The sequence below is a fragment of the Chelonoidis abingdonii genome, chromosome 3 (genome assembly GCF_003597395.2).
Source record: "Chelonoidis abingdonii isolate Lonesome George chromosome 3, CheloAbing_2.0, whole genome shotgun sequence".
Classification (NCBI taxonomy): domain Eukaryota; kingdom Metazoa; phylum Chordata; order Testudines; family Testudinidae; genus Chelonoidis; species Chelonoidis abingdonii.
The window spans coordinates 132,496,019-132,520,390 of NC_133771.1; the positions used below are offsets into that span (position 1 = coordinate 132,496,019).

At 45.2% G+C, this 24,372-nt stretch overlaps 1 protein-coding gene and 1 long non-coding RNA gene across 7 annotated transcripts in view; one reads left to right on the top strand and one right to left on the bottom strand.

Annotated features, from left to right (window-relative positions):
• LOC142046591 (uncharacterized) overlaps positions 1-6,931 on the bottom strand; it is a 374,791-nt gene extending 367,860 nt beyond the window's left edge. Inside the window, exon 1 of the long non-coding RNA XR_012655577.1 lies at positions 6,911-6,931. This is a non-coding gene — a long non-coding RNA (uncharacterized LOC142046591). The remainder of the gene's footprint in view (positions 1-6,910) is intronic.
• KIF25 (kinesin family member 25) overlaps positions 1-24,372 on the top strand; it is an 80,407-nt gene that overhangs the window by 18,844 nt on the left and 37,191 nt on the right. For all 6 annotated transcript variants that reach the window (XM_075064116.1, XM_075064115.1, XM_032781060.2 and 3 more), the window contains 3 exons: positions 5,225-5,328; positions 10,027-10,115; positions 11,883-11,925. In XM_075064116.1, the coding sequence (XP_074920217.1) occupies positions 5,225-5,328; positions 10,027-10,115; positions 11,883-11,925 (236 nt within the window). The remainder of the gene's footprint in view (positions 1-5,224; positions 5,329-10,026; positions 10,116-11,882; positions 11,926-24,372) is intronic.

Here is a 24,372-nt window from a genome sequence, read left to right on the forward strand (position 1 = left end):
TATTAATAATGGTAAATAGTAAAGATATCCAGCAAGGCCCAGCATTAGCACAAAAAATATTCTTGTAGGATAAATTTGGGTTTGAAGGACTCAAAAGACTGACCAAATGCACACAAATTCGAAAGTATTTTTTTTAAAATAAATGCAAATGGAAAAGGTAGGAGGAACTTTTCTGCTGTAAATTTGTTTGGCCCAAATTAAATGGAACTTAGCATGATACAAAAGGTATGTGGTCAGATGCCCTTATTCCTCTTAACTAAACAAGGCAGAGGTGGGAAAGAGTATGAATGAAATAGTAAAATACATTGTCAGTATCATAAACTTAAACAAACAGGCCAGGTTCACAGGTCATCATAGAACGGATTCTACCTGGAGATTTGTCCATTTGGTAAAGCAAAATAAAATTGGTGGGCCAGTTACACAGTCTTTACTATCATAGAGATATATTCAGAATTACTGTCATGAGATGTACACATCATCCCTTACTAGCAGTAATCCCAAATATATATACCAGGGAAATCATATATTACCCGTTTAGCCTCATAAAATAGAGGCTCAAGCTGAAATGCTTGATAGGTAGATACCCATAGAAGAAATGTTAAAAAGCATTCCAAATATGTGAATTGCCAGTGTCTAGGGGGTACAGAGTGAACTCAAACAGTTGTAAAATAACTGAGTAGCCCCTTATTAGATGTATTTAATCTCAATCTGAAAACTAGACACTGCCATCTTTGCTATGTGAAATGTGAATAATAGTAATTCCCAAACCAACAACAGACCCATTATTCTGTCCTTATTACCATAGTTGCCTGGTTAACGTAGATGTTATCATTTTAGCAAAAATATGGTCAGACTGCCTGACAGGGTTCCTCCTGAGACTCATATATCAATCAAGCCATTTTTGTGATGGGTAGCAAATTTCTGAAAATTTAAGAAGACTTTTTAACTTAATCCATTATATAGATACTGTCTGAAAAAGGCCATATCAGTTTCTTGGACCCAGAATAGTCTTCAAAAGATGGAAGAACTAGTACTGTCAGTGCTTAGCTAGTTAGCAGTTACTAGGGTTGCCAGGTGTCTGGTTTTTGGCTGAAATGCCCTGTCAAAAAGGGACCCTAGTGGCTCTGGTCAGCACCGCTGATCGGGCCGTTAAAAGTCCGGTCGTCGGTGCTGCAGGTATAAGGCAGGCTGGTACCTACCTATCCTGGTACCATGCTGTGCCCTGGAAGCGGCCAGCAGGTCCGGCTCCTAGGCGGGGGTCCATGGGGCTCCACGTGGTGCCCCTGCCTCGAGCACCAGCTCTGCACTCCCATTGGCTGGGAACTGTGGCCAGTGGGAGCTGGGGGAGGGGGCAGTGGTGTCTGTGGGCAAGAGTAGCGCACGGAGCCTCCTGGCCCCTTCCTCCCGCCACCTAGGAGCTGGACCTGCTGGCCACTTCCGGGGCATAGCACAGTGCCAGGACAGGTAGGGACTGACCTGGAGCTGACTGAGGTAAGCCCATGCCCCTACCCCAGCCCTGAGCCCTCCTCCCAAACCTGGATCCCCCTTCTTTTTCTCAGTCCCACCCCAGAGCCTGCACCCCCAGTTAGAGCTTGCACCCCCTCCCACCCCCCAAACCCCTCCCCCAGCCCAGTGAAAGTGAGTGAGGGTGGGGGAGAGCGAGCCACTGAAGGAGGGGCAGTGTAGTGGGCGGGGCCTCAGAGAAGGGGCAGGGCTTGGGTGTTCACTTTTGTGCGATTAGAAAGTTAGCAACTCTAGCAGTTATGAAGGAGCAGATTCTAAACCCTGTACCTGACCGAATGAATAACTGGGGGAAGAATTATTCCACCACCCCAGTAAGCTATAGATAGGTTTTATGAATTAGCCTCCATGTCTCCTTACACAGGCTCCTCCTTCCTGTGGTGGGGAAGATGGAAGACGATGTGGAGCAGCTCATCCCCTAGCCTGCCCAAGTCCTGCCCCCTGTGTGCTGTCACTCTGGGCCTTCTTCCCCAAGATCTGAGCTCTGCACCAAGCAGGAGATGTGCATTCTCTGCATAGTCCCCTGGAATCCTGCGTTTGCCCACTTTTGCATAGCTCAGCCTCACCAGCTCTGCTGCCTGGGATGTCCTCTGCACCTGAGGAAGAGAAGGGGCTGGTTCTGGGCCCAAATTAATGTTCTTCCCGGACTTTTCTGTGCCTTCAAAATGTTCCTTCTGACATTAACAACAAAACAAAAAAACCTGCTACTTTAAAAGCTTGTATCAATTCACCCTCAGTTTCTTGTGGGGAGATTAAAAAGCAAACCAAACCAAACCTCTGCATAGTATAAAAATGCATTATCCTAAAGAGCAGTATTACAGACAAATAGAGTATCTGACAACCTGTAGATCGCATCTGGTTAAGACTAGAACCGTGTGCAACAAAACCAGTTACTCAGGCTGGTGCTAATCATTTAGAAAAGATAACTGATGTTTGTCTTCTTATACAACCTCTCTTGCAAGATAACTGCAACAACATTGAAAAGGCTAGTGATGTGAAGCATTTTGTATTATGGCTCTCTAACCTAGAAGGTAGGGGAACCATTTCCATTGGGTGTGATTGGCCTCATTTTTAAAATTTGGAACCAGTATGGGAAGAAAAGATGAAAAGTGATGACATGAACACAATGTTTGCAAACTATCACTCGTGTTCATTGTGCTTGTAGAGGATACCCTTTTCCCCACCCTGTGTCTGTAACCTTCCAGGGGCAGGGGCAGTGTCTTAGTCTATGTTAGTACAGTTCCTAGCACAATGGATGTCCGAATGAGTTCCTGGACACTACCATAATATGAATAAGAAATAACTTCTAGAGCGGCTCAGAGGGGAAACAAACAAGATTCCCAGGAGAACACAAATGATAATGGTAACAAATGGCCAGGTACATAAACAAATAGTTCCACACAAGGAAGGTTTAGAAGTAATTGCCTGTTAGAAAATGGGCTTTGTGGCACTTTCATTAAAAGGGTCCATCTCTACTGCATATAAAGCCTCACAAAACATGAGCGGCATAATGGTTTATTCCTTTTATGGAATTGAGCGTTGGGAAAGCATGTATGAAAATACCAGATGTCAGGTGCAAGGACTTGAGGTAGGGGGTTGTTCAGTGCTTGGATAAACAAAGCTTGTTGTAGACCTTTATTTGTTTTCTGCAGATCCCAAGGAATCATCTGTCTTCGAAAAACCATTGTGACAAACTAGTGACTATTGTGACAAGCTAACGATTGATTACTGTTTTCACAACTACTTTCACAACAAAAAGGACTAGCATTTTTTTTTAAAACTGAAGCACAGATTAAGTGGAGCAGAGCTTGTAATGTTCACCAGACTTCTTGCAGAAGCTCACCTCACAAAGATCACCTCCAATAACTAAAACCATTTGCTTTCCAGCTTGCTAAAAAAATAGTCCTAAATGCTACTTCTTAAAGAGGATTAGTATAAAACAAACGAGATTTTTACGTCATGCTTTAGCTATGAGGGGCTTCACTTGGAAAATCTTATGTGAGGGAGCTGTGCCAAGTGGTCAAGTTCAGGCCTATAATGGATAATGTGTTGCAGCCTAGCAGTGGTCACTGTTATAATTCCATAAAACAATTCCTTTTCTGTTGGTTTCTCCAAGAAAATACAAGAACTGAGTGTTGCTGTGTATATTTTTTTTTTAAAAAATGTTACTATCTTATGTGGCCAAAGAGAGAAGTTTCTGTTTAGGCTTCCAGGGTAAAACTGAAACATTTAACCCCCTTATTGTTTAGGTTTAACCCAACATTAACCCACAAATGATTGCTCAAACTAAGTTTACTGGATTTACTGAATGCAAGAAAGGGACCATTCTTCATGCAGCTCCTGGATATTGCCTTGCCCCTCCAGCTGACAGTTTCGTGTACCCCTGGAAATTTGCATACTGGAGAATACCTCAAGGCTGACCGGTGAGGTGTACAGATTAGGAATGGCAAAAATAATATTTGGGGAAATTCCAATGTAAGACAAATGTTTAAAGTTTTCAGATTTTTAGTTCCTAGCCAGGGGTATAAGTTACATGCTTGTTATGTTGAGATCTTAAAATTCAATATTAACTTCTTTATAAAAAGGTGAATACTGCCTGGTGGCCTTACTGCTAGTTCAACTCTAGAGCCACATTGTGGAGTACTGTACTTCTGTGTCACTGGACACCTGGCTAATGTTGGGGACTTTGATTTCTTTCTGGGGTTCCTGGGAGGTTGCTTTCTCTGACAGTTTACAGGTTTTTCTCATCTGCCACATGGACTTTTCAGTGTGAATATAATGAGGTTGAAACAAAATCATCTGTAAGGTTGGAGAGCTTTTACTCTGCTCTATCCATCCCTCTTCATTTTGTGTGAGGAGGACTTTCATGGGATTTCAAAAGATTAAGCTTTCTATAAAATCCTAGAAATGAAGTGTACTCTGGCATCTTAGGGGGAACATTTTCAGCTCTGTTTATAACGGCTTAGCAGCAAACTAAATGAGTTGCATGTCTAATTGTCTTCTTACTGTATTGAAAATTTATGCTCAGCTGAACAAGCAGAGGCATGAAGTAATGACTCTTCTGCCTTCATTATATGTATAGACTCCATTTTCCAGGACAGTCGCACTTCTGTTCCATCACATGGGAAGTATTTTCTCAAAATACTTCATATCATTGCATCTTGCAAAAGATTTGTACTCTCCTATCTACTCACCACTCCAGGGGTATCCAAGAGCAAGTTAAAGCCTGTCTGTTCATCCTAGAGCACTCCCCCATTTCCACCTTAACTCGTTAAGAAGCCACCCATGGTTGCAGCTGCCTCAGCACTTTTCCTCTGCATAGGAGGGGAGTACATGCCACTACTGATGCCTAATGAGTCTGCAGAAGAGGTGGTAAGCATGGTATAGATCACCACCTCTTTGCTCAGTGTAAGAAAAAGCCCATCACCACTGCATCATGTCTGATGTCCACCAGCTTAAACAGCCGGAGTCCCAAGATGGCCTCTGTACATTGATCTCTCACATAGTGACAAATAGCACTGGCCTAACTGGACTGGCAGATCTGAATGATCTTTGAATGCCTTGCACATCTAATAATTTAACATTTTCAAAGTTATGTATTTGTGTCCATAGTAACTGTGCTCCTAGTTCACTTAGCTGCTATAGAAAATCCTACCTGTATATCCCAAGAGTTTGGATTTTTAAAATGGCTTTCTTCTTCCAGCATTCCGGACAAAAGCATTTGATCTCGAGCAGTCTTTACAGGAAGTTAGTGAGAGATACCAGCAAGAAAAACAAAAGAGAAAAATACTTCACAACAGTTTAGTTGTGAGTATCAGGGGCGGCAGGTTATACGGGCTCAAGGTGCTCAAGCACCAGGATTATTCAAGGCTGAGGGCTGTGCTCCACCAATATTTGGAGCTGGCCCTGCCCTGCCTGGAGCTTCCCTGCCTGAAAGAAAACAGCCAGTGCCTCTCTCCCTTGTTTGTGCTGCCTTTGCCTAAGGCTATAGAGATCAGTGGCAGGCAGCCTCTTGGAGCACCGGGGGAGAGGAAGAGGGAGAGAGGAGGGGGAAGGAGGCACACACGTGCTTGGGAGCTCTCTGCCCCGGCACCCATGGGCAACAGCAGGGGAGGCCACACGTGATTGCAACCCCCCGGCCCGGTACCCACCATAGGGGAGGCAAGTGGGCTTTCTGGACCTTAGAGAGCCCCTAGGAGCATGGGCAGTGACTGTGGTGCAGAGTGAGTGTGCTGCGGGGCAGGGGGGAAGGGGAGAGAAGAGGGGTCCCTCCCCTGGAGCTTGCTGCTGCCAGTAAGGAGGGGGGAGTCCTCTCTGACCCTAGCCCTGGGGCAGCCTGTCTGCATCCCAAGTTCCTTATCCCCAGTCCTGCCCCACCCCAGAGCCTGTGCCCCCAGCACCCCAACCCTGAGCACTCTCCTGCACTGTGGACCCCTCGTCCCCAGCCCCACCCCAGAGCCCTCACTTGAGGGGAAAAACGTGCAACTTAAATTTGGTGGTCAGTTTGGAGTATCATTGTGTTTAGCACAATACTTGATTATTTTACACCCTTTAAAGTATACAGGTGTTACAAAGTGGGAATGTTCTTAATGTTTTCTCTGAATACTGTGTGGGTGCCTCAGTTTTCCCTATGCATTTATCAAGGATCTAGATGGTGGGATAAGGGTGTGTGATTGTTGTAGAGCCCTAGAGTGCCAGTGTGATGCTGTCTGCACAGAGAATGGCCGAAACCCTGTCTCCGGGCAACTGATGGCCTGGGCCACTCTCCTGTAAGGGTCCAAACTGAAGGTGTTGGAGAACAAAGAGATCAGGTGGCCTTCCTAATGCCGGAAAAAGGACAAAAGGCCAGAGGAGAGTGTGTCAGTGCCTGCGGGACTTCCGGAAGCACACGGTGTGGAAGGGGATGCTGGGATGCTTTGGAACTACTCCATACAAAGCCAGTCAGGATCTGGGGAGCCTCCTCTCTCTGAGCATACTGTCTCCAGGGCAAGAAGCTTAACACTTCCTGGTCTGACCTCGAGCAATTCAGCAATGCCCTTCCATACCGTGCGCTTTCCGCAGCAAGTGTGCCCAGGCAGGTCCTGGGGCACCCAGAGGTCCCTGCACCCCAACTCTGCAGTCAGACGTGACTCTCAGCCAGCTGGTAAAACAGAAGGTTTATTAGACGACAGGCTAAAACAAAGCTTGTAGGCAGGGCCGTCCTTAGCCATAGGCAGAACAGGCAGCCGCCTAGGGCACCACTAGGTCTGGGGGCACCGCTCTGCTGGAAACATGGACAGATGGGAAGCAGTGGAGTGCTGGGTCCTAGAAAGAGCCGAATGCAGCACAGTCTGAGGGAGGGGATTGGCTGCTGGGAATTCTCTGGGAAGGGGTGGGGGAAGGAACTCACCTGTGAGTGTGACTCTTTCCCCCGGCATCAGGGCTGGGTTGGGTGAGGTGTGGGGGAGGAGGGGAGGCTGGCTGCCTACCTGCTGAGGAATGACAGTGAAAGTAACTCACTTCCTCGCAGGCAGCCAGGATTGGAATGGTCACACACAGCTGGGCTGGGGATAACCAGATAGCATGTGTGAAAAATCAGGATGGGGTTGGGATAGGGTGAGCAGATGTCCCACTTTTATAGGGACAGTCCCAATTTTTGGGTCTTTTTCTTATATAGGCTCCTATTCCCCCCCACCACCTCCTGTCCTGATTTTTCACACTTGCTGTCTGGTCACCCTGGGTGGGGGTAATTGGTGCCTGTATAAGACAAAGCCCCAAATGTCGGGACTGGCCCTATAAAATCAGGACAGCTGGATCTGGTCACCCTAGCTGGGGAGCGCGTCTCTTCCCCGGGCTGGCAGCGATCCATCTCATCCAAGGGGAGCTGCATAGGGCAGGAGCAGCTGCTGTGGCTCCGTGGGTGCCCCGTCCCTGAGATCAGATGCTGTGCTAACTTCACCATGGTCTGTTGGGCTGGTGGTTGTGCCCATTGGCATGTGATTGGACCTGAGGGTTTGCTGCTGCTGTGGCCACTCTGCACCCCAAGAGGTAGATTTTGGGGTCATGCAGTTTTCCACCTATCTCCTCCTCTACTGCAGCTGTTGGACCAGCAGGCTGGAGGGTGAGCCAAGCATGAAAGCAGTACTCTGGTGCCATTCTGATTGTCATTGACCAAATTTGTTTGCCAAAAATGCTTGCTAACACTCCTGAATTCAATTTCAATATTTTTTTTAAATCAATATCTTAGCCAAAAAAGTAAATTAAGTTGTTGACAATTATTTGTGACAAGTTTGGTATGGGGAAGGAAGTGGGCCAGTTTTCATCAGAGAAACAAAAAATGTTGACTGACTTTCCTATAGCCCTGTTACTGCTAAATAGAGCCCTCCAACAACTGTAATATGCTCATCTCCATACTAATGTATAGAGCAGGGATCAGCAACCTACGGCACATGTGCCAAAGGTGGCACGCCGAGCTGATTTTTGGATGGCACAGAGCGGGGCTGCAGCAGGCTCAGCCTCCGCGTTCGTGGGTTCGGATGCTGCTCCATTGCCACCGGGTCCCGGCTGCCAGCCCCACTCAGCGCTGCTGGCTTGGAAACCCGCAAGCAACCCCAGGCTGGCAGCGGCTGAGCAGAGCCGCGGCTGAGACCCAGCTGAGCCACTCAACCCGCTGTCGGCCTGAGGTTCCATCACTCAGCTGGAAGTGGGCTGATACAGGACTAATTCAGTGAAATAGGAAAAGAAGACAACTAATGACAAAGTGCAAGAACCAAGAGCAGTGGTCCCCAAACTTTTTCGTCTGCAGGCGACAGACGCAAGGACCGTGTGCGGACGAGATCCGCTGAAATGCTGCTGAATTCATGCATTTCAAGTCAGCGACCTCTGGATGACACTGCTTGTCAGCGGTGTCATCAGAGGCGTTGTGCAAAATCTGCCGATTTCGCGGCATTTCGGCAGATGCTCATCCCCGGCCATAACGCGGTGCACTTGGAGTCCCTGTAGGGCGCTGTGGCACCATGGGCACCATGTTGGGACCCCTGCTAGAGAGCCTCACTTGAAGCACGGGATCAATTTGATTTAAAATGGACTTGAACTGTTCTGAAAGAATTGATTGTTGCCACATGCCAAAATCGAATGATTGGACATTGCTACAGTTTATTCATACCAGCAACTGTGTTGACTATATCCTAGAATGTGTACATTGCCACTTGTTTCTAACTTCGAACATATTCCTCTGTAAAGTAGCATCAAAGAGAACAGAGTTTCCAAACTAAAGCTCATTAAAAAACTAATCTCTGCTTCCAAGGAGTCAGGAACATTGACTGGTCTTGCTGTTTTCAATCAAACAAGACATCAACTGTCTTTTGTCAGACGATGATTATTACTCGATTTTGCCAAGCCAGAAAAGCAGAAAGATGCTTTTAATTAAAACTTATTCCTTATTTCAAAACCTCCTTCATATAATTTCCCAATAAAAATTGACAAATTAAAAAAATATTATTTGCATCATTCTGTCAAATCATGAATTTTTCTATAGTGCTACTGTTTTCATTAGATTGCCTAGACCATCAGCATGACAGTGTGCTTAATTAACTAAACTGGTTTTATAACGATGCATTGTGCAAGTTTCAAACTATAACTTATGTTTGTTTCCGAAGGCAAGAAGGCACTAGGGGCACCAGTTTAATTAATCCTGCCTATCGGGCACCATAAATCTCTGAAGGACAGCCCTGCTTGTAGGTATACGAAAACAGGATCCATCAGTAGGATCCATCTTGAGGGTGGTGAGAGCAGACCCAAGTTTTGGCCTATCGCCATTTCCCAGCCACTCCAAACTAACACTCCCTCCTCTAGCCTCGTGTCTTCTTTGGACAGAGAATGGCATCCTGATCTCTTTGTCCCCAACACCTTCAGTTGGCACCTTGCAGGGGAAATGAGGCACCCACACAGTTTCAGAGACATAGCTTCCCCATGCACAAATATGTGGCCAAGTGCTGCTTCTGACTTTTCACTTTTAATTGACCCTTGTAATCTTGTGGTGCCGACGCGTTGTAGCTTCATTTTATATCGGCGTACAGAGTGGGAGCGGAGGGGGCAGGGACCACCATTTTGGGCACCACTAAAAATTATACAAACCTGCCGCCTATGGTGAGTATCTATAATGAGAGAACCATTGAGACCTCCTGCAATTATATGCATAGTTTCCCAAACATCATATCATATGAATATGCTCCTACTTGATGTATCAGATCCTTTGTCTTTGTACCATATGCTTCTTTACAGAGGCACATCTGCTTTTTGCAGCAAGTCATACCATACTGTTCCTAATCAGAAATGTCTTTTAAATATAGTACTTGTGCCCATTGCTCTGAAAAGGAGAATCCTTGGAGCGTAACTTAGTCTCTCAGTTCTCCTCCCTTGCAAACTCTTATGCATGTTAAACATGAGTATTTGCAAGACCAGAGCCTACATGCATGTCCCCTTGTAATAGTTTGTGCTAATTACATTTTTATATTATAATCCCAGGAACTGAGGGGAAATATCAGAGTGCACTGCAGGATCCGTCCCTTATTGCCTTTTGATACTGCTTCTGGACATTCAGTCTCACGAGATAGGTAACTTTTGAAATATTATTCATTTAGTTGATGCATACAGTGATATACAGAGAGAACAGTGTGGGGTGTGTGGGGGGGGACGTGTGTGAAAATAAATATTTTCTCGGTTTCTTGGGAGGACTGCAATCTTACCATAAAATATATATTGCAAAGGTATTGCCAACATCGGCTTTCTTCTATCAAATTGATAATGTGACATTAGAGAAGGAAATCTCACACTTCTCTGTTGCTCAATAAAATAGTTGTCTTCCATGTGTTGTTTTGTGATACTATGGGCCAGACTCACTGCCAACAGGTGCAATTCCATTCACTTCCGTGGAGTTGCATCTTCTTACACTAGTGGGGTATTTGGTCCTATAATCCAGCCCATTATGCAATCACTTGTAATTGCCAACACATTTTGGGATGGAAGAGGAAAGGCAGGATTAGGTTTGAGTAAGTAAGAAGCAGGGAATTTCTTAGATGGCTAAAGGAAAAGAAGGGAGGGATTAAAATAGCAAGTGAGACAGAGAGAAAAAAGAGCTATGTATGTGGCTATGATCTTCCGAGAGTAGAAACTACAGTTTAAAACCTTTAATTTGGGAAGGAGGGTGAGAGAGAGAAAGAGCCCTAAAGTATAAAGGTGATCCTTAAGGCCCAGCATGTAAGAGGTTACAGAGAGAACCCAGGTCCACTGCCTATTTCATGGCCGATCTGTGATGGGGGCTATAAAAGCACAGGGGAAGCAGCCAGAATGGCTGCTCAGATGAGTTTGTGTCCTCTCCTCCTCCCCTTATTGAAAGCTGCAAAGACCTCTATTGTTTGTTAGTTGGTGCAAAGTGCTTGTTTTGAATTTTCCTGTTAATAAAAGTAGCCATTTTGAAAGAACCTTGGGTTTACCAATAGTTTGGAGCTCTATTTTACCTTCCCTGGCTGGTGTATCTGCCTGTTGGCTTAGAATATATTTGAAAAGCCTATTTATTTTTGCTAACTTTGTTCAAAATATAGTCATTTAAAATATTTAAAAAAAAAACTTATTCAGGAAATTTCCAGGAGCCTGCTGAGGAAATTTTGTATAAAGTATGCTTTTGATATCTGTAAGAGACCTGATCACTGTTTCTGTACCCTCTGAAATAATAATACATTTAGCTGCAAAATTGCAATGCAGAACAAAATAGATAATGCCATACAACTGATTGCTAAGCCTAACTTGCTTAATGAGCTGGAACAGTGTTCAAACAATGTATGAAAACTAAGGGTCCAATCCTGCAAACACTTACAAGCATGAGTAAATCTACACACATCAGTAGTCTCAGTCAGTTTTGGACTAGCAATATATGTAAAATCATTTATGTCAACAAGTATTTGAGGATCAGATCAAATACTTTAAAAGAAAGTGTCTAGTTGAATTTACTAATGTTGAATCTGCTAAGGAAACTCTTACCAAACACCACTTGTTTTTATATTGCCGTTAGAGTTTCTGCATCACTGGAATGGTTTGCATGTAGTTTTATTCTTAATGTTGTTTATCATAAATTTGCTTGTTTAAATAAACTCCATTACTGTGGTTAATTGCAATTTAATACTATATTTGTTAATTAAAAAAGTGTGTAGTTACTTTATGGTTACGATATTTCTACAAAAGTTGTGAAAATTCTAAGCGATTCCTTTTTAAGGTTTCATTCTTGACATTGTTTAGATAATTACATCGTTCACAGACGTTCTGAGAATTCACATTTTTCCGAGATGAATGAAAAAATGATTTTGTTTCTCCCTCCCCCCCAATAGGCACAGAAAGCTTTCAGAAAAAGTGGCACATGCTACTGATGATGTGAGTATGTTTAATAATGAAAGTATATTCAGAATCAGGAACAAAGTAATTGATAATAGAAAAGAGACAAAAGATATGGAAATGTCTAAAGCACTCCTGAATGAGAAGGGCAAGCCATTGTTTTTCTACCTGCTTTGTTTCTTCACATGCAAAATAATTTGGTTTGAGTAATGAGCAATGAAAACAAAATGTAAATTGTTGTAGTAGTTCTATTTCTAGTGACTAGTTCTGTGTCCTGGTAGCCAGGAGACCCATGCTGAGGAACAATTTCAAAGTTATATCAGTCCACCAACCTAGAAAATGACCAGTATCAGAGACGAAGTGGGTATTCACCCATGAAAGCTCACGCTCCAAAACATCTGTTAGTCTATAAGGTGCCACAGGATTCTCTGCTGCTTTAGTAAATGACCGTTTCACTACTCATCAGTATGGAGCATCCATCAGGAAGCATCCCACTCTTGTGGCTTTGTGGGTAGAGCCTGAATAGCGTTTCACCACTTTTTCCCCCCTAATTTGGTCTGTGAGCATTTTTTCATCCCAAAGCATTTTAGCTCAACATGATTTATCAGCACAGCACAAAGCAGTGAGCTTAATTCTGCTCTCAGTTACACTAATGTACAGCTGGCACTCCATTGCACCTAATTCTTCTCTCACTTACCCTGATCGCATGCCAATGTAACTCCATTAACTTTGTTGAATTACGTTTGACTTACAGTGCTGTAAGTGAAAGCAGAGAAAGGGTGTTATTCCCACTTTACATTGGTGTAGCTGAGAGTAGAATATGGACCATTGCTTTTGTTTGGGTCCTAAATAAATAGAAGATCCTGATCATTGTTAAGACATCAGCAGATGAGTTATGGATATATTTAAATAACTGTTTAGGGTCCCAGAAGACACTTCCTTCCAATGAAGACCCATGTTAAAATATCCTGGAACCGACATTGTCCCTTTAATGGAGTATGCTGTTTTTTTTTTAGTGGAAAAGTAAAAGTGATCTAGGCAGATATTTATCGAACAATGAAACAGATCAAGTGAGCAGCAGAACTCCAAAGCTCCTCTGGAGAAAACTAGGATGTGTGCTCTATTGTGGAGTATGTTCTCAGAGATGTTGTTAAGAATACCACAAGTGTTAAATTACTACATGTAACATTCATTAACCAAAGGTCAGTCTTATCCTCTACCAGCAATGCATTCCCATAACAGGCTGGAAGTGTTTACCTGAAACAACCCACCCTGCTGACAGATCTTGATCCTTCTGGGAAAAACATCATCAGAGGTTTTCTGAATCAGTGGCCTGGTCTACTCTGGGGGGGATCAATCTAAGATATGCAACTTCAGCTTCGAGAATAGCGTAGCTGAAGTTGACGTATCTTAGATCAATTTACTTTGTGTCCTCACGGCGCGGGATCGACGGCCGCTGCTCCCCAATCGACTCCGCTTCCACTTCTCGCCCTGGTGGAGTTCTGGAGTCGACGGGGAGCACGTTCGGGGATCGATGTATCGCATCTAGATGAGACACAATACATCGATCCCCGATATATCGATCACTACTCGCCGATCCGGTGGGTAGTGTAGACATACCCAGCGACTAGCTCATTAGCAGGTGATTTCATAGAATCATAGATTAGGGTTGAAAGAGACCTCAGGAGGTCACCTAGTCCAACCCCTTGCTCAAAGGAGGACCAACCCCAACTAAATCATTCCAGCCAGGGATTTGTCAAGCCGGGCCTTAAAAAAAAGAATGGAGATTCCATCACCTCCCTAAGTAACCCATTTCAGTGCTTCACCACCCTCCTAGTAAAATAGTTTTTCCTAATATCCAACCTAGACCTCCCCACTGCAACTTGAGACCATTGCTCCTTCTTCTGTCATCTGCTGCTGCATCATGGCTTTTGATGAACTTTATGGTGCTGGTAGTCTGGGGCCTGGGTTCATCTGGTGCAGCCATGGAGGGAATCAGGCGTTGTATCTGTCTGTAATATTTAGACTGCTCCACAGTTTCAGCTGTCCTGTCGAGCTGCTTGTGCTCATTCTAACTATTTTTTAAAATGTCAGACCCTTTTCATTTTTATTATTACAACATAGCTTGTGGATCAGGATGAAAATATGATATCCAAAGAGTTAGCACAATCACCTACAAAATATTATATTCAGGCATGTTAATGTGCCTGTCTTAAATCCATGAGAGTAAGGAGAATGGGAATTGATGACATTCCAGTATTAATTGATGCCCTTACCAGGAAATAAAATTTAAAAGTTGTGAGCTGAAGATGGAGTGTTAATTCAGGTTTTAGCCTTAATTTTCTTAGCTGCTATAGTTTTCAGTCAAAAGCTCTGTGTTTTTTACATAGTATATAATTGTGGAGCCAAATTTCCTTTTGTTAGGGTAGTGCTTAGAATGCAACTGAAAAGCTTCCAAAGTTATCACATGCATTTAAATCTTCCTAATTATAGCTGTACTAGATGGTCCCCAATGGTCTAAAATGGACTTGTAGATTAACACAATTAGGAAGCTAACGATATATGTGAAGAATTGTCTAGAAAGAATAAATATGATAGGAAATAAATAATTCCAAGAACATAATTCTGTAGATAGTACTGTTGCTGCCATGACTTACGTATTGTACTGTAGAATGTGATGCCCATTTATGAACTATTAGGCTTTACTGTGTCAAGAAAACCTATGTAGATAATTTTGGATAATTGATGGATTATATGACAGGCTATTTTATAACAATTTACTTATAACAAGGTCTAGGTTTTAGTTCATATAATAGATCACTGACTTTATAAACTCCAGTGGGCCAAACTGTTCTTATACTTAAAAATCCTTATGAAAGATCACAGGAACAGGGTTATATGCAAGGGCCCGGTTTTAAAATGAAACTTCTGAGAAGCTGTGTTTTGTCTTCATAAAGGACTTTGTCAGTGTTAAAGTTAGAATCAGGACTCACAATTTATGTGAGTGGCCATGCAAGACCCAAACAGTCTTATTTATACAGATAAAAGAGCAGGAATTAGACAAAGGGACAAAGAAAGCAAAACAGTAAAATTCACCTGGGGCACAGCATGCATATCCTACTTCCTTAGGCTTTGTTACGCACTTACAGTTTTGCAGCGCTGGCCATTAAGCTGTGTCGTACAGCTGTGTACGGCCAGCGCTGCAGTGTGTGTCCACACTGACAGCGACCAGCACTGCAGTGTGTCCACACTTGCACCAGTTGCAGCGCTGTGTGAGTGGTGCATTGTGGGCAGCTATCCCACAAGGCACCTGTCCCATTTTGTCGCTGTGGGTTGTGGGAAGGGGACGGAAGGGTGCGGGTCATTCCGCTTCCTGTTCCAACGACCCGTGATGCCTGGGAATCGACCCCATGCCTAAGAGGGCCCCCGCACCTTAGGCACCTTTTTTTTTTTTTAAAAAACAAAAAAAAAAAAACATTACCCGTCCCCAGCTGCGGTCTGCTCCGATGGTCCGCTCCTTTGAGTGAAAGCGGCGGGAGGCGGCATGCCCGCTCTCCAGCTAGAGCTCCAGCCGGGCGGCGGGGCTTGCGGCGCTCGGCGGGCTCCAGCCATGAGAGTGGGGCGGTGGGCTTTGCCGCGCTCGCCAGAGCGACGCAAGCCCGCGACCCCGGCTGAGCTCCGGCCAAGCACGGCAAGCCCACGACCGGCTGGAGCTCGGCCAGAGCACGGCAAGCCTCGCGACCCCGGCTGGAGCTCCGGCCAGAGCACGGCAGCCTCGCGACCCCGGCTGGAGCTCCGGCCAGAGCACGGCAAGCCCCGCGGACCCGGCTGGAGCTCCGGCCAGAGCACGGCAAGCCCCGCGACCCCGGCTGGAGCTCTGCGCCCTTTAAATAGCCCCGAGCCGGGGGCGTGAGGAGGTATTTAAAAGTCTGGGGCTCCAGCTGCCTCTGACCCCGGTCCTCAAATAGCCGCTGGAGCCCTGCCTCCTCTTGCATTCCCCAGCCTCCCGCGGCTATTTAAAAGGTCCCCGCAGAGGTAGAAGGGAGTTTGGGGGCTACTAAAGGGCTGGGGTTCCAGTTTGCCTCTTGCTGCATCCCATGACATAGCCCACACCAGTCCAGCCCCCTCTGCCTGCGGCAGCTCGTGCACCCCGTGCCACAGCCACCTCTGCCAAACACCCTGTCCTGTCTCCAGCCAACCCCTGCCACACACCCCTGCACAAGCCAGCCAGCCCCCACCACTGCTGCCCGCACCAGCTCGCACACTCTGCCCAGCCGCACCCCCTGCCTGTTTCCAGTCAACCCCTGCTGCACCCCACTGCCTGAAGCCACCGCGCCCACACCCTTGTCTCAACCAGCCCCACATCCCCCTGCCCTGGCCTGCAGCCCAGGCCCTATCTCCAGTCAGCCCTGCCCTGCCTTCAGCCAGCCCCATGTCCACTGCTTGCCTGCAGTTCCAGGGATATACCCTCAGGGAGAGCTGGAACCAACCACATGTGCACTCCCCCAGGAGTGGCGGGGACCCACACAATGTGAAGACAGCAGTCATTAATAACAATCAACAGCATATTATGATGCAATGTATATAATTTTATTATCATATAGTTATGGAAAGTAAAATAATACATGAAAGAAATGAGAGGCTTTTTTCCCCACTTTTTTTTAAGTCATCCCTGCGATCTGTACTTCTCTTGGTAGTCAATTTCTTCTCTTTTGGCAGCCTTCTCCTTTATCTTGGCAGCCTGTTCCTTTTTCATGGTTTCCTTATCCCTCCAGCCTGGCTGCAACTTTTATTTTCTGTGGAATACAGATTCCTAACTGCTTTTCACCACTTCTCTTCTTCCTTGGTTTTTTCTTAAGCTTTGCTGTCTTTCAGAAGTCTGCACTGATAGAGCAGTATTCAAGGTCACTTAATAAAAAAAAACAGAGATAAACTGTTAATACACAGAGCCTGCATTGTTTTAGAGATTTTGTAGCATCATTACACATTCTGGAGCATAGCACGAGAGGCCGCAGCTGCAGATAGAGATGGCAAGTTTCCCACCGCGGCTCACAGTGGAAGGGGGGCTGCTACGTGGCTCACCTGGGAGGGGTGGGGTGGGGGTTGCTTCACTCTGGAACCATGGCGTTTCTGTTGCGTGTGTGAAAGCAAAGAGCAGCTACAGGAATAACACTGAACCCTACACCCACATCTGCCACAGCAGCTACTCTCAGAGCCATCTTGCACACACAGCTCACTTGGGAAGGGGTAGGGGTGGGGGTGCTCACTGTGGAAGCCATGGGGTTTCTGTGACTTGTGGAAAGCAAAGAGCAGCTACAGGGAAATAACACTGAACCTACACCCACATCTGCCACAGCAGCTACTCTCAGAGCCATCTTGCACACACAGCACTTGGAAGGGGTGGGGGTTGCTTCACTGTGGAAGCCATGGGGTTTCTGAGGACTTGTGGAAAGCAAAGAGCAGCTACAGGGAAATAACACTGAACCCTACACCCACATCTGCCACAGCAGCTACTCTCAGAAGCCATCTTGCACACGCAGCTCACCTGGGAAGGGGTGGGGTGGGGTTGCTTCACTCTGGAAGCCATGGGGTTTCTGTGGCTTGTGGAAAGCAAAGAGCAGCTACAGGGAAATCAATGTGTTATTCACATCTAGGCATGCTTGCAGGCAGCCATAGCCCCCTGTCGCCAAAACATTTGATCCTTATAATAAAAGCTTCTTACGAGGAACAGCTCCTCTGCTGGTTCCTCACTACCAAGTCCAGCCTGCGACTGGCTAGCTTCTTCCTAGCTGGAAAATAGCTCCTGCCTGCATGATCCTGGGAGTCCCAAAACACCTCAGTAGCTCCTCTCGGTTCCTCTACAACCTCCCCTCCTCTCAGGCTCTGAGCCCAGGGCAGTGGAGTGCGAAGTGATGACCAGAGAGGCTGAAGAGGAATGCCTGGGATAAGTCTAATACCTGGAGGCCCAATAAAACGCTGGTGAGTGTCCCACACCTGATGACCAGCGCTGCATCACCAGCGTGGTCTCGCTACACCGGAAGCAGACCCAGTGTACAGCCAGCGCTGCAAACAGGGAGTTGCAGCGCTGGCTGAGCTTTTAAGTGTAGACACCTGCTAAGTTGCAGCGCTGTAACCCCCTCACCAGCGCTGCAACTTGCAAGTGTAGACAAGGCCTTACTAACTCATCGATCTAAGGCTAATACTTCACCAATTGCCCTTAAACGGTGCAATTGTTCTATGTTAATGTTTGTATTCCTGACACCTGGACTGCAGCATTCCAACAGTTTTGCTTAAAGGTACAGACAGCATTTCTTTAATCCTTTCTATTTTCACAATATAATTTATTCTACTTTCACATCAGCTTGAATTTTTTTTATTTTAAAATTTACTGATTCTAAACACTCCGGTTTCTGATCGCACATCCTTAAAATCAGAATATTAGGGTTGGAAGAGACCTCAGGAGGTCATCTAGTCCAATCCCCTGCTCAAAGCAGGGCCAACACCAACTAAATACCATATCCTGACATTTTTTTATAAGTTTTTTTGTTTTTTTTTTAAAGAAAATTTGTATTTTCTGCTTCCTTGTTGATGTTGATAGGAGACTTTTCAGCTAAAGAGACAGTGAATATAAGGGGTAAATATAATTGACTATACACAATTGACTGTCAACTGCACAAAGTAAACAAATTTGAAAAAAATGTTTTTCATCAACTTCTTTCAATACTAGTAATTTAGGTGTTACGTGTAACTAGAGTAGTTATACAGTTTTTCAGACAGAAACGTGATTATTCTTTTTGAGTTGATGGTGCCTCTTTAATTGCAGCCCAAATACCTTTGTTTTTGGAAATGATTTAGCCATTCCCATGACCGATATTTCTAACTTAAATGAGTTTGGGCAAGACAAGGGAGACATCCTTGCTCCTGATATAGGTACTGAGTTGAATAGTTCTCTTGTTTAAATTGATAGGCTGTAATTATGACTGCCTTTCAGGACTTTTTGCTTATCTCTGACGATCCTGAAGGTATAGGTTACAGGTAAGGACAGAAGTCCTAGCTAGACTTCAAACTCAGTTGTTCTGAGGATACTCAGGTGATTAGGGCATCACAGGAGTTAATACTCCTGGGTTCTATTCCCTGCTCTGTTATTGATGCATTGTGTGATCTTGAGCATGTCATTTAACCTCAGTTTCCCCATCTGCTAAAGGGGTATAATAGTATCTACCACACAAGGATGTTGTAAGGCTTATTGTGTGTAGTGTAAACTTATTATAGATATAATGATGAGGTACTCAGTGCAGAATATGATTATTTATTGCATATCCCTCCCTGTATGGCCCTGTCAACACTGGCACTAGAAACACATTAGCCAGAACCATATTGAATAATGGATCTTGCTAGCAAGAGGCTAGTAGTGTTTCCTAGACCATGGTAGATAGGGCCTAATCATGTTATAAAATATTTTACAAAATTGTGCTTATAGCATGGTTAGGCACCTGTCTACACTCTTCTCATTAGAGTACAAATACAGGTGTGTTGGGGGACCAAGTCACAAGACAATTCCCCTACATAATAAAATATGGTTTGGTCTTACAGATGGGATCTAACTATGTTTTGACCGTGTCCCTGAATTGTGCTAGAGCTTTAGATATGTCATGATTCTGTCCTTTCTGTGCTACAAGACTGAGCTGTGCTTTAACCATGACAAGTGGGACAGTTCCATTGTAACCCGGTCCGAACAGATATATCTATAGCGGTAGGTGGACCCTTGCTACCTACCTGTCAAGAACTGTGTTGAATAAGGTTTTGCTTAACACAGATTGAACTGTAGTATAGGCAGTGGTGAAACATGTCCAAAATGACCTTGGATTTGGGAAGGAGGTAAGGGGAGTTGAGACTGTTCAGAGAAGAGTACAATTGAAGTCACATCCATCCTGTTTATTTAAGGATTCTTATCATTAAATCTGGAAAAGAGGCAAGTGATCTGTTTTACAGTCTTGTATGTCTTGTCTTCAGAGTCATCATTTCAAATTCAAAGTCTAAAAAGAGTTTAGGTTTTTATTGGCTGCTCAGCACAGTATTTCTTTTCAATTTCTGAGCTAATTCAAGATTTTAAAGCCTTAGATTGCATCTATAAATAAAATCATTTTCATATGGAGAATCTGGCTATTGCATCAGGGCTCCAGGGTGATTGTCTCCAAGGTATTTTCTTGTTTAATTTCTTATTTAATTCAAATCTGTTGGTTTGTGAGATTTGAAAGAGCATATGTCTGGGTTTTCAGATTTTCTCATTCAACATTTACTTGGCAAGGCTGCTTCTTTGTTTTCATGTGGTAAGCCTAACTGTTCAACTGAACAGTAACAACGACTTTTCTTGAAGCTGGTGGTGTGGGGATGCTAGTTGCTTATTGTGGACTCTCTTTAGTAGAAGTTCTCCATCTGTTTGAGTTTTGGAAGGATGTAGGTATTGGCTGTACACCAGGTTAACCTAACTGGGGAACAGATCAACACAATGAGCAGCCCCAAAGTTGTATAGTGGCATTGGTGAAGGGGAGTTTCTATAAATGAGGCCATTACCTTATGCATTCTGCACTTCTTATCCTCTGCTTGTGCCTGTCTCTCACTGGGGATGTTCTGCTTGTGAGAGTGATTAGTACATTGGGTCTGCAGAGAGGAGAGAGCAACTGGTGCTCCTGAGGGATTACTACGCAAGCGCAGAATTAATGTCCCTCACAGATTTTTTTCCCCTTAAGAATAATTGATACTGTTGAGGCAGTGAAGGGAAACTGCAATTACATCTTTCGCCCACCAGTGGCTGATGTGGTGCCAGCAGAGAAGGCAGCTGGCTCACGGACTGGAGCAACCAGCTACAGAGAGGGAGGGGGCAGAGGCTATCTTTCTCACAGTGCCCTCTGTGCAGGGCCAGGTGAGGAATGAATATAGCAGGGACGGACAGAACAGGGCTCACAGGGATGCTGGGGGGGTAACAGACTGGGGTTCAGAAGGGCTAGTGGGGGGAACAGCTGGGGGCAGGTACACAGGAGCTAATGGGGTGACATTGTTGAGCCAGGGGCTGAATGGGAGTGGGGGTACAGGGCCACATGGGGGAGGGGAAGTGCAGGGACATATGGAGACAGGGGAGCTGTGCCTACTTAATAGGGAGTAGAGGTGCAGGGGGACAGGGACAGCCATGCCTGGCTGAAAGGGGAAGTAGGGGTGCAGGGGGACAGGGGCAGAGGTGCCTGACTGAATGGGAGAGGCTAGGGGTCAGACAGGGTCTGCATGGAGGAAGGCTCCACAAATCCCTAATAATTCCTTTCCTCCTCCTCCTCCTCCCCCCAAAGAAAACACCTGTTCCATACTTCTCCCACCTACACGCAAAACCCTCCAAGTTCACTCCCAGTCTCCTTCCCAGCAATTACTTCCTCTCCCTCAGCTCCTCTGTTGGGAAGAATACAGCACAAATAAATCCTGAACTTGGTTGTCATACTAAGTTGATGTTGATTCCATATCCGTTGTAAACGGCCCCTGGCAGATGCTGCAATGCCAATCCGATGGAGAACCTCTGTGTGAGAATTGGAGGAGCTGGTAAATATAGAACCAAGATAACAAAAGCTGGAAACTGATTTGACGATTTCATTGTTCAAAGAGATTGGAGTCATAGGTGGACTTGGTCCTAGATTTTGCGGTTTTGTCTTTGACCATGAAACATGGAGACCAATCTTCGCTAACTCCTCCTCCATATGCTGGAGTGCCTCATGAAACCTATCAGGACTCTGTACTAAAAGAATAATGTCATCAGCATAGTCAAGGTCTGTGAGCGAGAGATCACTGATCTCAATGCCTATGGATCTGGCGGAATGCTGCATTATGAAATCCATTGCCCGACAAAAGAGTGCAGAGGCCAGAATGCAACCCTGCCTAATACCAGATACTGATTTAAAAGGCACTGACATCCAGCTCCCCAGATGAATACGGGCAGTGGTTCCATTATGCAGCTCTCTAATCAAGTCCAGCAGAGTGGTAGGGACCCTTATGCCTTTTAAGGCCTTCCATAACGCAACACCGTCTACTGAATCAAATGCAGCCTTAAGATCAGCATATGCTACGTGCAGGGGCTTCCTGAACTCGCAGTGTATCTCTGACAGCAATCGAAGGGCCAAAATGGCATCTAATGTGGACCTGTTCCTCGTAAAGTCTGACTGTTGGGGATGACACTTCCGATGTAGCAAAGGCTCCAGGCGTGCCAGCAAAACATGCACAAACACCTTCCCTGGAATGGAGAGCAAAGTGATCGGCCTGTAGCTCTTACATTCGCTGCGCGGTCCCTTGCCCTTATAGAGTGAGATCACAATATCATCCTTCCAAGGTGGCTGGCAGGGTTCCAGTTCTCCACACCAGACGAAAAATGGCCAGAAGCACAGTAACGCGACCCTTTTCCTGGTCTACCAGCACTGACTTCACGCTGTGTGACCCGAGCTGTTGAGTCTTTCTCAGCGAATTCCTTCACCTCAGGTAGCTAGGTGCAGCTACTACCCTGCATCTTCACCGCCTGTCTTAGCCATCATTTTCAGGGTTCACACTGGATCTGTCCACTTCGCATAATGCCTAAGGTGATATTTTGGACAAGTCTTCATCGCTGATGGCATAGGTCCAACGAGCAATCCCCTACTTCAGATGTTACACCCCCTCCACCACAATGAGGTACAGGTCGGACTAGGGGGGTGGGAATCTGTATCCTTCCCATACTGTTGTACGGTTGTGAAACAAGGACACTATGCTGCACAGACTGGACGAAGCTGGAAGCTTTCCACACAAAATGTGAATGTCGTATACTGGGCATAAAGTGGAATGACTTCATTTGTAATGCAGATGTTTTATGGTTGTTTGGGTCTACAGATTACTGGGGCCATTGTCCGCAAGTGGTACTTTACACTTTTCAGACATGTCACAAGGATGCCACAGGACTTTTCAGTGAACATCATTCTCCAGGTGGCTTGTAACATCTGGGATAAAATTCCACCAACCGAAGTGTGGAGGCGGCCCAGAGGCAGACTCCATATTACATGGGCCCATCAAGTCTGTTCCGATATTGGATTCTCAGGCTGTCAGGCCTTTGCGGTTGGGAAGAACGGACCAAATGTTCGCTACGGCTGACTGTTTGGCTAAGCATTGAAGAAAAAGAAGTTCCTCCATTACCCCGATACCTCCAAGCCTTTGCACTGCATCTGAGGGTTGTAGGAAATATGCTTCTATATTGTTCTTTAAATGAATTATTACTCAAAGTGCTGTATGAATATGTCTAGTAAGGAATCTTTGTCAGAAAAAAGATTTTAAAAAGACATACTTGCTGACAGTTATTTTGAAATAAATTACCAAAATAATTGAAACTGGCATGATTATATTGTGTTATTTTGGCAAATAAAATATGCAGAATTTTAAAATATTGGGTGCAGAATTTAATTTTTTTGTCACGGAATTCCCCCAGGAGTGAACTGGCTGCCTGTTTTTCTCTGTTAAATAACTTTTAAAACCTCTTCATTTTTGGGATGGTCACGAGAAGATGGTTGGTGAGAGAAAGCCTTTCTTCCAGTAACAAAGATGATGCAGAGGGACTCCTCTTGTTTTTTGGGAATCGTACTGAGTGAATGTAAATTTTCAGCCCAATAGGATCCTTCTCTTCCTAGGTGACAACTCTGTTATGGGTCTGTCTGACCCAGAGATTTCATCTTTGGTCCTCACAACTCATTTAAATTTCTTTCCTTGGTTCTCTGAATTTTATTTAGCCAGAACTCCTCACATTGGGGTATCAGGGACAGACTGAGAATATTTATGATTAAGGCTACGATTTAGTCATGGAACTCACGGCAGTCACGGATTCCATGACTTTACTGGACCTCTGTGACTTCTTCAGCTGTCAGCAGCTGAAGCTGGGGCTATACTCCCTACATAGCCTTGCTGTGGGGGCCGGTGCCATGTGCCTGTGGCTCGTGATGGGGCCCATGTGCCCCTGCCCCATGGTGGGGGCTGCGGCTGTACACCTCTGCCGAGGCTTGTACAGTTATTTTTAATAAAAGTCACGGTCTCCGTGGATTTTTGTTTGTTGCCTGTGACCTGTCTGTGACTTTTACTAAAAATAACCGTGACAAAATCTTAGCCTTATTTATGATGTATCCTGACATCATTTCCATAAGCCTAATTTCCATAATGGCATTTGGACTGGGAGGAGTCTATGACTGCCACTAGAAGAGGAAGCACTCATGGATGGCTGTATAATACAACTGTAGGTATTTCATGGCCACTACTGACGGGGAAATTGCTCCGTCTGGATAGGGAGTAACCTCCATGGTTGTGTATCTAGAGAAACCTGTAGAGCTTTTGTAGGCCAGCAGCAATGGAAGCTGTCTTAAGCCATACTAAGCCCCTGAAGAAGGAAGCTTACATTCCCCTATCAAAACCTCTGCCCACAAACACTTTTTTCCTTTCTAT